Source organism: Carassius carassius, chromosome 34 (assembly GCF_963082965.1).
Source record: "Carassius carassius chromosome 34, fCarCar2.1, whole genome shotgun sequence".
Taxonomy (NCBI): Eukaryota; Metazoa; Chordata; class Actinopteri; order Cypriniformes; family Cyprinidae; genus Carassius; species Carassius carassius.
Window position 1 is genome coordinate 6,851,681 of NC_081788.1, and position 13,982 is coordinate 6,865,662.

General features: G+C 37.6%; 1 protein-coding gene across 2 annotated transcripts in view; it reads right to left on the bottom strand.

The window, feature by feature from the left end:
• Positions 1–13,530, bottom strand: part of LOC132115393 (fibroblast growth factor receptor 1-A-like) — a 48,879-nt gene extending 35,349 nt beyond the window's left edge. For both annotated transcript variants that reach the window (XM_059523845.1, XM_059523844.1), the window contains exons 1-2: positions 13,160–13,530; positions 6,540–6,705 (exon numbers count right to left, since the gene is read on the bottom strand). In XM_059523845.1, the coding sequence (XP_059379828.1) occupies positions 6,540–6,651 (112 nt within the window). In that variant the 5' untranslated portion in view covers positions 6,652–6,705; positions 13,160–13,530. The remainder of the gene's footprint in view (positions 1–6,539; positions 6,706–13,159) is intronic.
• Between the last annotated feature and the right edge of the window lie 452 nt (positions 13,531–13,982).

Below are 13,982 nucleotides of genomic sequence, written 5' to 3' on the forward strand. Positions count from 1 at the left end.
TCCTAACATGTGTTCCCTGGGATTGGAACCCCCAACCAATGCTCTACCACTTGAGCTACAGTAACAGATGTCATAACTTCTCCAATCATTTAGGCTGTTTAAACCCTGATCCCTTCTCACAATTGACTGCAAGCTCAAATTCAGATCTGCTTCCATCCAATAAATAACTGATGCATAAAACTAAAACCCTGTACTACATTTTTTTTTAAATTCAATAATAAGTTTAAATACGCCACATTATGTAAGAAAAGATCTGTGCCTACTTCAGTTACACTGTGTAAATAGATAAAGGCAGTGTTTTTTTTTTTCGTTGCCAAGAACTTTCTTGGATTCTAATTCAAGACAATTTGTTTAAAATACATTTTCATGAAATTGTATATGATAAACATTTTACATCTCACAATGTCACTAAAATAAACCCATTATACTTCAATAAATCATTGCAACAAAGTTTGAAAAACTGTGTTTTTGATTTACAATTAATACAGCAAATCTAATTCTAACTCAACTTACTTCAAGTAAAGATGCACCCTGTCATGCCAAGTCACTCCTCATGGAATCTCAAGGCTGTTAATGTTCCAGATTCTGTGACCAGATTAGTTTGGATTAAAGTCCTTATTTTTGGGAAAGCAACCCAGCTGGAATAGCCATTGCATTTTTAATGTCCTGCTCCAAGCCATTGCAAAAAATGATTGACATCCTTGAAAATCAAGTTAATTGCAGGAAAAAATCGTGAAAGAGAAATTTTTTGGCGAAGGACAAAATGAGAGGCGAATGAGTAAGGCTCAGGCAGTGTGCCGGAAGGGCAGAGGGGCCTTTCAGAGAGAGACTGGATACAAGAGAGGAAGCAATACAAGAAGAGAATGACCACAGGGATTTCCTTTCATGAGAGAGAATGATGGTCAAGTACAGAGAAGAAGAAAATATGTAAGTACAACTTAGTCACAGAAAATGCAAAACAAATAAATTTAGACAAAAAAATGACCACTCCTTTATCCCAGTGATCTGCGGCTGAGATATCAGAGGTTTAATCTCAGTAACAACCTGGAATGTGCACAGTCTCAAAGAAACTGAAATTTTTGAAATTTAAGCCGTGTTTCCACCAATGGAACTTTACCCAGGAACTAGGGACTTTGGGCTGGTACTCGGTGTGTTTCCACCACAGGAACCAGGATCTAAAAGTTCTGGGTTAAAAAAATGCCCCTCAGAAAGTCCCTGCTGGTGAGGTAGTACTTTTTCAAAGGTCCGGACCTTTTTGGGGGCGGGACTGGAGCACTGAGAATGCTGATTGGTTGAGTCCACACAGCATTGTGATTTCAACCACCATTTATTCCGATAATTTTCAAAATATTACGGTTACTGTGTCATGAAATGTAGTTTTAAAAGAATTTCAGGCGAGAATGAAGTTGTTTAAAACTCAAATCTGCATTTTATTTATAAAGACAGCGCCTATTTAAAAGTGTGGTTCGCCGATCTCGGAGACATGAGCTCCACGTGATCAGCAGGGGCTCAGTAATCATGTATACCCCGAGAAGCATTCTCACCTCGGCTAGACCTTCTGATGTGTGCCGCTGGCTCTGATGTCTCTTTAGTGGTTAAACATAAAATATAATTCATTTTGGGTAAATCTAACAGGTGACCTTTGGTCTTTATTCAATTTATTTATATGTTAAAATGACAATAAAAAGAGGAATCTGATATAATATTTTGTTTCATTGTAATGTAGGCTGTATACATACACATTTCCCTGAATTACATTTAAATGAAAATGAAAGGAGGCAGTGGTATTTGATAGCATTTTGTCTTATTGTAAGTGTGAGAGGAAAATTGCAGTAGTCAAGTTCCTTGTACAATTGTTCCGGGTAATTTCAAAGAAAACGCGGCATTTGTGTCCAAATCTGATTATTCTGACTAGCAGTCAGTGATTAGTGAAGGTGTTGGCTCAGCATGACACCAAAAGAAATGCATACACTTCCCCAAGCATAAACCTGCCTTGTCTTATGCTAGCCTGCATCAACTATAGCCCACATCAGGTCTTGGATGCTAATGACATTTGTTCACAATGGACACGTTTGTACAAACATAATCACTGCTTGCCTACACGCAAATGTGGCCATGTACACACGCACGTGGTCTGCAGAAGGGGCAGGAATGAGATCAGCATGCTGAATCACAGCCATTGTTTCCCCAAAGTATTTATTCATCTCCTTCAATATAGTCAGATTGTTTAAAAGAGAGTAAAAATGATGTGGCAAGAATAAATAAAGAGTCATACATTAAAATGCATCAATGGACATTAACCATGAACAACAGAAATCAGACATTTTCTATATCCTTAAAGGAGTCATAACGTCGTATTACCTTGGATACCTACTGCTGTATTATAGTCTTTCAGGCCCTTCAAAAAAGAAAAGTGGAAAAAAAATAAGCACAGAGCTCCTCAGACCCTTATTTCTGAAGGCATTATTGTCTCGCGAGATCTGATGCGATATTTTGGCTGTCGAGGACGGTCATTATAATAATGCAAATGAGGGGCGCGTTGATTGGTTGCAGGAAGGAGGGGGGTTGACAACGCAGGTAATGCTTTAGCATATCATTACAAACTGACATCATGGCGCAAGTTGTGAATGAACGCGACCGGCTTCCCGGCCAGTGTATAAGTATGAGGCGCCGTTTAGGGCTTAAATCAAACTTCATTCACGCACACATATGAAACACGCTTGCATATATACTAAGTACTAGTCACACATACATGTATATGAACTATCCACGCACATAAAGTTACTCATATGAGACGTGAGCACAGCACACACACACAAATATAAGACGTGAGCACACACACAAACTAGACGGCGCCTCATAAGCGTTAGGCAATAAATAAACAATAACCGAATTCATGATGATCTCAGTCATTTGTTTTGTGCAAAGTACGTTAGCAGCCATTCCCCATACCTCGAAGCTAATACTCCCACCAGAGTTGTGCCTGGACGCGTTCATTGAACGATAGTGTGTCTGACTCTCTTGTTCGATCTTTTTTCCGAGTCATTTCGTTCATTTAAGGGGCTTTAAATGTTACTATTAACTGGCAAATTCCCCGAACACATCAACCTACGCAATCTTGATCATATTCTGAATTAAGAAATCATTATAATGCAGTCAAAAGTCCGTTTTTGCAGTCCGTTTACAGGGAACATAAACAATTACTTCACCTCAAGTCTTTCGTTTATTTGTCTAGTGACAGACGCAATAGCATACAATAGCCGCATTAGCAGTTATGCTGTTTGTTACACACAGTAGAGCAATAAAAACACAGTCTTACCGTTTCAATTGCCGGCAATTTTGTTGGAATGGCGCTTTTCCAGAGATTCGATGCCAACTTCGCCTGATATTGCCCCAAATTTGTGAAGGATTTCGGCGTACAATGTTTAGCACAAACACGTAACGATAAACCAGTGGAAGGGTTGAAGGAACCGCGTCATTAAAAATGAATTTAATCCACTGGTCTCTGATAGCTAGGTCCGTTCTTGGTAGAGAAAACACATTTACATGTTGATTCTGGTAGTCAACCACAGAGCAACTCTTTCTCGACTGAATATGAGGGGGAGAGGGGAAGGGCGAGCTTCCTGCTGCGGTGTCCATATATGGTATATCCTGCCTCGTCTTGACGTCAAGACGAGGAAGAAATCAAAATCTCGTATTTGAGTGCGTGTGCACGTGGGCTATTTTACATACCCTGAGGTAAACAAATGCTTCACTTTTAAATATCGGCTTCCCGGCCAGTGTATAATAGTTAGGCAATCATAACATACATTGATTCTCGTGGAAAAGTGAAAATTGTGGGTCATGACTCCTTTAAAGTAATATAACAGGAATATTGGGAACACTATTGAGTGACAACTCATTACTCATGGAGTAATTTTCAATATACTGATTTGAAACTGTATGAAACTGGTTTGAAATCTGTCATAGCATTCATTCAGTGCACCTTATATAAAAGTGTTATATTGTCATAACAAAACAAAGACAATGAGATTGTGTCATGTAGTGTGTGCTTGGCTCTTTGGAAGTTAACGGAAAAGTGTGGATATTGTTAAACTATTGAAAATATTTTTTTTTGAAAGAAATGGGAATAAAGTTAAATATAATTAATTATAAATATTGGATGGAAAATGTAAACTTAAAATTAGAAATTCTGCCCTGGCAAAAAAACTGAAATAAAATGTACTAAAGTTAAATAGAAACATAAAAAATTAATAAAAATGTAATATTATACACACACACACACACACACACACAAACACACACACACACACACACACACACACACACACACAGTGAAACTAAACTGGAAAAGGGATAATTCAGGAAAATAAATACTATATTAGCATATAAACAAAACTAAATTGTATCATCATTTACCATAGTTATAAAAGCATAACATTAATTTGAACAAAAGGAAAATGGAACATATTTAAATGACTTGCAAATAACTCCACATTTAGATTAGATTTTTATTTCACTTTCCATTAAATACATGTTGAGCCTTCGAACGTGTCTTCAGATCCCAAGCCATTTAAGAGTGTTTAGACAAATTTGAATCCGTACTTAAGGAAATCCTGTTGTTTGTGCAGGTTGTATTCCCACTTAGGGAAAAAAAATAAATGTAACCAAATGCTGGAGTGTCAGTCACTCATCAACAGCTGAAACGATCATTTACACCACAGGAGGCCTGAGGGGAGAGAGAGAAAAGTGCTCTCTGTCCTGACAGGAGGACGAAAGGAGAGGAGGAGTAGAGGAAATGCATAGACGGTATCAGCATGCCTGGCCATTTGGCTGTCAAGCATTAAGTGGGTAAAAGGTAATCCATCACATTTTGGTTGGGGTTTCCTCCCTACACTAGTCACAACAGACTATTTTAGGGAAGTATTCAAACTAATATCCAGAAACTTAAATAAAATGACCGAAATAGTCAAATCAAGAGGAACTAATTAACTTGTATCCCGGGCGAGCCCCCAATTAGTTAAACCCACAGTGAGTCTACATGCTTAAATATGCAATCTTGTTAACATTTACCAACTTTTTTCATGCAATTCAAGTTTTCATAAGGAGTACTACCCACAGGTCTACGCTTTACAACTCTGCAATCAACCACAAGAAAACGTGCAACGTTTTCCCAGAAACACGATCTCCACTGTGGAATAGCAACACTGGGCGGAGTACTTTCTGTGTCTTCTATTAAAAGCAGTAATTTACAATGTCTCCGGTAGTCAACTCTTGACAACAAATACCTTTTCATTACAAAAGGAGGATGGTGAGACAACGGGGAGGGAGAAAGAGAGATAGAGGGGGAAGAGAAAAGTGAGGTATTTTTGCTTAGCCAGAGGGTACAGATGGCAGCTATTTCACACCTCCAGCTCTGGGGTAAATTCATAACTACAGTGTTTATTTAAAGCCTCCACAGTCGGCCAGAGCAGAAGTGACCACTCACTTTATAATGGTGGTCACTGTAATGTAAGGCATTTAGAAGTCTCCTGGGAACACCCTATTTCCGAAATCCAAAGGATGATGAAGAAGCTACGGAAGCACGCTTGGGCCTGTGAGAGCCACAGGCACTTGCTCATCTGGAATGTTGCCAAAGGACACATTTTTCAGGGTTTTATTTCAGCTGGTGTTTTTTTTCCCAACCGTTTCCCTTTTTCACTTTCTGTCTACGACTTGAGTGCATGAAAGTCCTTAGGGGTTTAAATAATTATTTTGAATATGAGGTGGAAGAGAACAAACAGAGAACAAATGGTGTCTAAGTGTAAACTTCCACAGCTAGGAGTAGAATGTGATTCCCCCCGGCACACCACTGACATAAAGCATATTGGAGATGCAAACATGGTTTGAGAACAAGCATATATGGTCATACGACATAGCCATACAATCGGAGATATTGTATAAAACAGCATTTTACTTACTCTTTAAAACAATAAAAACAAACAAACAAAAAACAAACACCTAACTACTTCAACTTTAAATATTCAGTTGCTACTTGAAAATTTTAAGTATAATCAAACTGGATGTAAAAGTTTAATTATGTCAATGAGACTTAAAAAATTGAGCTGAAACTCATAAAATGAACCTGAAATTGGAAAACTGATCTTTTCTTTGCAGTGTATATGAAGAAGAAAAGTCTTTGATGTATTATGCAGACAGTTTCCTGAATATAAGTTTAACCTTAGGTCATTGTGAATCCTTGATGTTCATTCATATATATGAAGAAATCCTAATGGAAATGTTGCAACATAAAGACTGTTTAATTTAAGCTCAGACAGGGGGTGGAAAACAATCGCACCTGTTTTTGGTGAAAGAAACCTTAAACAACTTTAAGTGGATTAAAGAGGAAAAACTGAAAATAAACCTGGCATAAAAGTGTAGGATATGACCAATTTAAAAACTATTTCAGTTGCTTAATTGCATCATGTCTAAGACATGGTTTATTATTAACATCTTCAACTGAGACTCAATACAACAAGAGTACTACAAAAAAGACTTACTCTCATCTTGGGTGGCCGGTCTGCCCTGGGACTGAAGAGCCTGAGTTAGCAGTATTGAGATCAGCAGCAACATAGTCTTCATCATCATCATCATCATCATCATCATCATCATCAAGGATTCTCTACATCTGAACTCTGCATCCAGCCCAGCTCTCCATAAAAACAGCTAGGACATCAGCACAGGATGTGAGATGGAGAGAGAAAAGAAGAAAGCGAACCAATTAAGAATATTCACAACTAATGATTAAAGACAACATGAATCATTCATAATGTAAAATTTTATTGAAACTGAAGATTCAGTTGGACATAACATTGAATATAACCATCTAAATTTAACTGAATTGTTAAATGCTACGATTTTGTTAGTTAATATTTTCTACACCCACACGACCGTTAATATGCAAGCAATCTGTTCAGAATCATAAAATATACTTAAACTATTCAGCTAATCATCTCTTCAGAGTAACTTGCACTGAAGAATTGTACAAATTCACACCAAGGACATTTACTGACAATATAAATCTTTCAGCTTAGTTTGTATTGCAGACAAAAGTTGAGAATAGTAAAGCATCCCTGACAAAACAAATTCCTGTAAAACTGCTTGAGTTGCAGAGATGAGTTTTATTTTTTATAAACAGTCTAATAAAATGCTCCATCAATTTTAGAAGTTGCCATGAGGCTGAAGAAAACATAACTTTGCTGTATAAGGTCAACAGCGGATCAGTACATCCTTTAAGAGTTCAAGGATTTTAACTGCAAACGTTTCCATTGCAACCGAAGGCAACATTCTGAGTCTTTGAATTTGCATCAACTCTGAAAAACAAATGAATGTGGAACTTTCTGATATTAGTTAAATTAATGCACAGAAGACAAAGCCAAAGTAGAGAGCAGATTGCATAAACCTTGACGTACATGATTTTATAACGGAAAGAAGAGTTTTGTGGAGCAGTTCTATGCAGGGTCACTCCATCTGTTTGCTCTTACAACCGAATGCAGTAAAATACACAGAAACACAACTCCAACCCTTCACAGATATCTGTCAGCCCTATGCTGTTTTAGACCCCAGCATGACCCCGACATGCCATTTGTCCTAACTATCAGAACTCATCATTTACACATTTCATCACACCCCCACTACGAGCAAATCAGTCAGAAAAGAGCAGTGCTTCACAATTCGCCAGATGTTATTATTTCAGAATGTTTAGCTGTGGTAATTTGCATGTCTTTGTTTGTAATTGGGATTTTGCCTTCCCAAAATGTAAATAAATGGAAAGAAATCTTATTACGGTTAAAGCTAATATGAAACTAGACTTAGTAATAGGGTTGTAACCATTAACCGTGAGCCATTTGTAAATCGATTAAAAAATGTGACAATTCAAAAGAAAAAAAAACTTTTGTATATATAAGGTTTAGAAACTAGGTTGAGTTGCATGCTAAAGCAAAACTGTAACTATACAATAACATGTCTCTACACCAACATAATTTCTAGTTCCCCTGTAAAAAGGTGGTGCATAATGCCCTTGAGACGAATATTTTACATAATGCAATAAGATGCAATGAGAGCCTTTCACCTTCACAGCTGCTCTAATAAGGACAAGAAATTTGGACAAACACCAAGACTTGATACTTGATACATATAAAATCGTTCCCATAGATTTTGTGTGGGTTTCATTTTCCGAGCCATGTCTGCAGGTGGTACAAACCAGAAGAACAGACAAATGGAGAGACAAACGGTCAAACAGAGGTGACAGACTCTGAGCTTGTGCCAACTCCAAACCACTGCCAGACACTTACAACATACCAATATTTATCCCCAGGCCAAAAACATACAGGCAGCAAGACCTACTAATATCAATATGATTTGTGTAAAAATAAGGTACTGAAGTGTAACAATAACGAGGCATATGACAAAAATCAGAGCGCTTTCACTATATTTAAAAAGGTGCCATGGTGTAAATAAGATATTTAAGCACCATCTTGCACACAAAACTCTAAATATAAAAAACTTTCATATACATTCCTAACTTCTCTACAGTTCTTCCGAAACGAATTTATGAAGTATTAAAAAAAAGGCAAACACCGCCCATGGGAAACTCCCTACAGGGCAGGTGAGCTAAGAGGAACTAGACACAGTGGACAGCTGACAGTGTCTGAGAGGCAAAAATTATTAAAACATATTAGCAAAATCTTTCTTTGCTGGTTACTTTTTATTTTTTCAAATAAAGCATGCTAATTCTGTGTCAGAGCTATAGTAATGCACATGCTCTGTATATACAGCTAGTGCACATGCTATAATATTCAAAGCTGTGTGAAAAAGCATGTGGGAAACATGATTGAATCTGAGCCATTTCTTGCTCTCCGTTCTCATCCCATCATGTCTGATCCCCTCCAATATTTTATTAATAAAAAGTGTTACGTTTTAGCAAATCTTTGCTCTTTTTTTTTAGTCTAGTCTTATAATGATTCAACAAGTCAAGTTAACTTGGCTGGAAAGACTAAACTAGTTTTAGCTATTATCACATTTAATTAATAGGGAACAGGAAAAAATACAAGGTTTACGAACGAATTACTTACCTGAGATTATGTTTAATGTTTAAATGTTTGGTGAACTATTTCGAAGTAAAACAAACAGCAGACCAAACATTCAGCTGGTTATAATTAAATTCTTTCCACAGCGTTCACTTTGAGAGTGCAGACAGACGACAGAGAGAGTCCATGGAATAAAAGAAATAGACCAAGTCAAGAGGAAAGATAAGTAAGTGCCCTAATTAATAAACCCAGCATGTTTTTCTCTCCCTCTGATCATTGGAGGGGAACATGGGGAGAGCGTACAGCAGGCCCAGCTCATTACCGCTGCCTACTACTGGAGCGAAACATTCCAGAGAACAGCATTGGTTTGTTTCGGAGACGGGACGCCTGACCTCACTCATTCCAGCACCGGTGGGAGCCAGAGCAATAGCTAGCCTAATAAACTAAGAGACTGCCACTCCCCGGGGAGGCTACTAGGACCAGGCTGATGAACTTTACCAATAAAACCCTTTCCTGCACCTTTATCTGTTCTTTTCCAACACTCGAATTCTCCTCTAGACTCACTGTCTCTGTTTATCAAAGGTGCTCTTGAAAAACCCAGACGACCCCCCAACCGAAACTGAATCTGGTGTCGATAAAGGCATCATCTTGTACTAGGGCTGTCAAAATGTGACGTGACATTCAGCCAAGTATGGTGACCCATACTCAGAATTGGTGCTCTGCATTTAACCCATCCAAAGTGCACACACAGAGCAGTGAACACAAGCGATATAGCCGGCCCGAGATTCAAACCCACAACCCTAGGGTTAGGAGTCAAACTCTCTAACCACTAGGCCACAACTCCCCCTTAAATAGCTTAAATAGGTTTCCTGTGGCTCAGTGGTAGAGCATTGCATTTGCAACGCAAAAGGTTATGGGTTCAATTCCCAGGGAACACACATACTGGTAAAAAAAATGTATAGCTTGAATGCACTGTAAGTCGCTTTGGATAAAAGCGTCTGCTAAATGTAAATATGATCAAAATTTGAATTAAATTCGAATTTAAAAAGCATAATTTCAGTTAGGGTAAAGAAAAGCTTTTGGCTTTTCTCCTGAGGCTGCAAGAGGGCGCATTGAGCATAAGATAACATGACTATATGTGGAAAAAAAAAGTATATAATGTTTAAAATTATGTTTATAAACCAATTATAATTATTTAAGCTGTGTAAACAACTATTAAAGCAAAACAGCATCATGTATGTATTCATAGTTTAATACAAAGGTCCGAAAGCCAGTCACACAGAGTACATTTTTCATTTAAATACACGAGTTGCAGTGGGATGGGGGAAAAGCCCGCCATTAAGTCTCGAGGTATGTTTTTTCAAAGTTGAACTTGCATTAATTTCACATGGCTTTCTAAACATGCGGTTCTCTTGTGCGAGATGCGAGTGCAATGGTGAAAGATGTCCCTCTAGAAAATGTGCATTCTGAGTGAACGGCTTGGTTTCAGTTTTGACTAACAAGATCTTCTCCGCATTGATGCTCTCTTTTCTTGCAATATTCTTAATCAACAATGCAGGAGCGCCGCATCTAGTGGCTTCAACTGGATAGGCTAAAAAAAAAATCATTAAAACGCAATAACACATCATCATCACATCTAGTGCGCCACTGATAAGGATGCCTTTCTTAACACACACCTTAAATTCGAATGCAATGTTTTTTTCAGCCCTATCTTGTACCCTAAGCTTAAAAAAAAATCTGAATTCAGAGGTCAAGTCATCCATTTTGTTTACTCACAGATGTGTTGATGTAAACAGAATAAGGCGCTGTACACATCTCTCCATTTTGAGAGACTCCACCTAAAGTTTCATGCTAAAGCTCTAAGACAGTTGTGTAACAGTAACTTTCTTTTTAAAAGTGCTGGGCGATAGTTTACTGTGCCAACCCAGCCCTGCCAGTCCAGTAAATTATAGGGCAGAGAATTCCTCTTCTCTCCAAACCCTCAACACAAACTTCCACCGGAAGAACACCCACAGCACAGCACGTCTTTTCTCCTTCATCAATTTGCTTCCTTTCATTTTCAAATGACAGAGCATTTCACTGTAAAGCAACCACTTCAAGATCACCAAAACAAAACGCTTGTTTGTGACCGTATGCAAAACACAAATTCTGGCTCACTGGCTTCACTGCGCTCGGACTCAAATACATTCATTACCTCATTGCAGCTCAAAGTATTCCAAGATAAACATTTTTACTTATTTTGATTAATGCAATTCAAACTTTCAAAGCCATAACCCTGTATGCAAATACCACTGATGCTTTGCAATACACTCTAACAAAGCAGACGAACTGATGACCTGTCTGGAGCGGCTAACAGTAAAATCACTGGTCAGATCCTAAGGGACGAGCAGCCATAATGATTTCCCCTCTAATTTAAGTAATTGATGTAATTATGGACTTAAACAACTACATTTTCACAAGGTCGGTTACAGTTCTTCTGTGTTTCAGTGGCCGAATAGAACTAGCGAAAAACTTTCAAAGAAAACACTAAAAGAGATTTATGAATAAAGGAACCAGACATGACTTGAAAACATCATAAGCATCATACACTAAGGTTTATGTTCTGTATAAATTAGTTTCAAGATTGTAATGCAATGACATAAACACATCATAACCAAAGGATAACTCTTAAAAAAAAAACTCAAGCTATATGCGTCTTCATTACGAAACTTATTTTCAGCAGACTTTCTTGCACACACTGCCTAAAGCTGTTCATATCTAATTGACTGTATTTTGCTCACATTTCTGCACCGTCTTGCAACAAGTCTAGGTCAAGTCAGCGCATGCAGTTGCCAGCCAGCATGTCGCCATTCATAAACCGCTCTGTTCCTCCACCATGCTCTTCACACCGGTGAATAGGTGGAAACTATCTGTGAATGTCTGTTTCTTTGAAATGACAATGGTCACTTAACAGCAGAGAGAGTTTTTAAAGGCTGAACTGAAAGCAAGTATGTTACTAACTGTAGTATATGTAACTGGGTAAATCTATAGCAATGGAGCAGAAAGTTCTAGATTGCACTACACAGTCCAAGAATGAAGAGGGGGTTACTCTGCAGTACTCTGAAATTATCTAGTGAGTGATGAGGACGAAAAGAGGGAGGGACACTGTGAGGTGGGTGCAAAATTACTTTGCTGTACAAAGTGATAAAACATAAGATCTAAAGCACAACAAAATTCAAGAATGTTGAATGATAAGTATAACAATATATATATATATATATATATATATATATATATATATATATATATATATATATATATATATATATATATATATATATATATATATACGCACAATACAATATATTAAAATATATATTAATCTAGGTGAAAGGTACATTTCTTCAGCTGCCCAAATAAAGATATGTGTCTGAGTCTTTTTCTATCATTGAAAATACTGAAACGCTTCCAGGATTTAATGCATCTCACGTATTTGTACAAGGTTTTTTATGAATTACCCTTCTACCACAGTGCCATCCAAACTCATGCTTCAGTATGGTTATGTTGTTTGTCCTTTGCTGTGAGAAGATAAACAACTACAAGAACAAACCTGCCTTTTACATCAAGATAACTTCAGGCATTTATTTTGGCAAAGGGAATCTGAATTCAAAGATGGAGGGCCAATACTGCATTTAAAAAATAACAATAATAAAAAATACACTTTAATAATGAAAACAAAAATACAATAAAATAGTGCTATTCAAAATGAAAGGTAACTGTCAGGGTCCCATACAAAGAAGTGTAACCTCTTTTGGTTAAAAGAGACATAACAAGTGATAGTCTACAAGACACGGTGCAAAATAGTGAGCGGACAAGAAGAGAAAAGAAATTGAAGTAAACAACCTAATAGTATTAGGTGAGTTTCTGGAAGTTTAATGAAACTGTTATCCAACTATTCGCAAAAAGCGTATTGTTTTTTATTGTGTACAAGCGTTTTTATACAATCAAAAGTAGTAGTCTATTATTAAAATTCCATAAAACAGCAAAACATTTGGATTTTTTTTCTTTTTTACAGACGAACATGCTAGAATCCATTTACAGGGTTTACTCACCTTTTACTTTCTGGACCAAATCCTTTCTGTAAAGATTCAATCCCTGATCAGATTCAGAAGTTCATAAAATAGAGACCCCCAAAATAGTCACTGGACGAAACTCCACATTTCTTGCTCCGTCGTAGCGGCTTTGGTCTTCCTTAAATCACTCGGATGTTACTCAGTTTTTATTTCGACTCGTCCGAGAATCGCTTGAAATGAGTGAAAAGGCTCAGCAGAGACGCGTTCTCGTCCTCAAGATCGCTTCAAGATTTCGTTCGAGTATCAAAACGTGAAAGACTCACTAACAGACACAACGAAGCGATTTCCGACCCGGTTCGTCTGTTTTTCTTCTGAAAATGCCACCCGTGCGTTATATGTTTGCGCTCGTGCGAAAAAAGGTAACGTAAGAACTTTTAGCCTCTTTTTTAACTTTTAATCTCTACTTCGTTCGGCAGTCTTAAAGTCAAATCTAATAAAAACGTTCTAATGCGATTTTACTTAAGTCGCAGTCCTCTATATTAATTGGTCTACGCTCCGGAAACTAACTTTCCTCTTGTATCTTTTACAGGTTTGTAGTCCGTGCCGTCTGCCTCCCCCAACCCCTCAGAGGACACAGCAGGAGTCCGCACTCATGGATGGAGGAGTGTGAGCAGAAAGACCTGACTCCCCCTCCATCACCAACACCTCAGGACTACCAAACAGCTCACCCAGTGCATGCTGGGATTGTAGTTTCTGTCAAACCTAGCCCCTCTTAAAACCCCTATAAAATACCAAGCTCAAAAGAAAAACAATAACATTCTATATTTTCAATGTAGCTACAACATCATTATATTATATTATA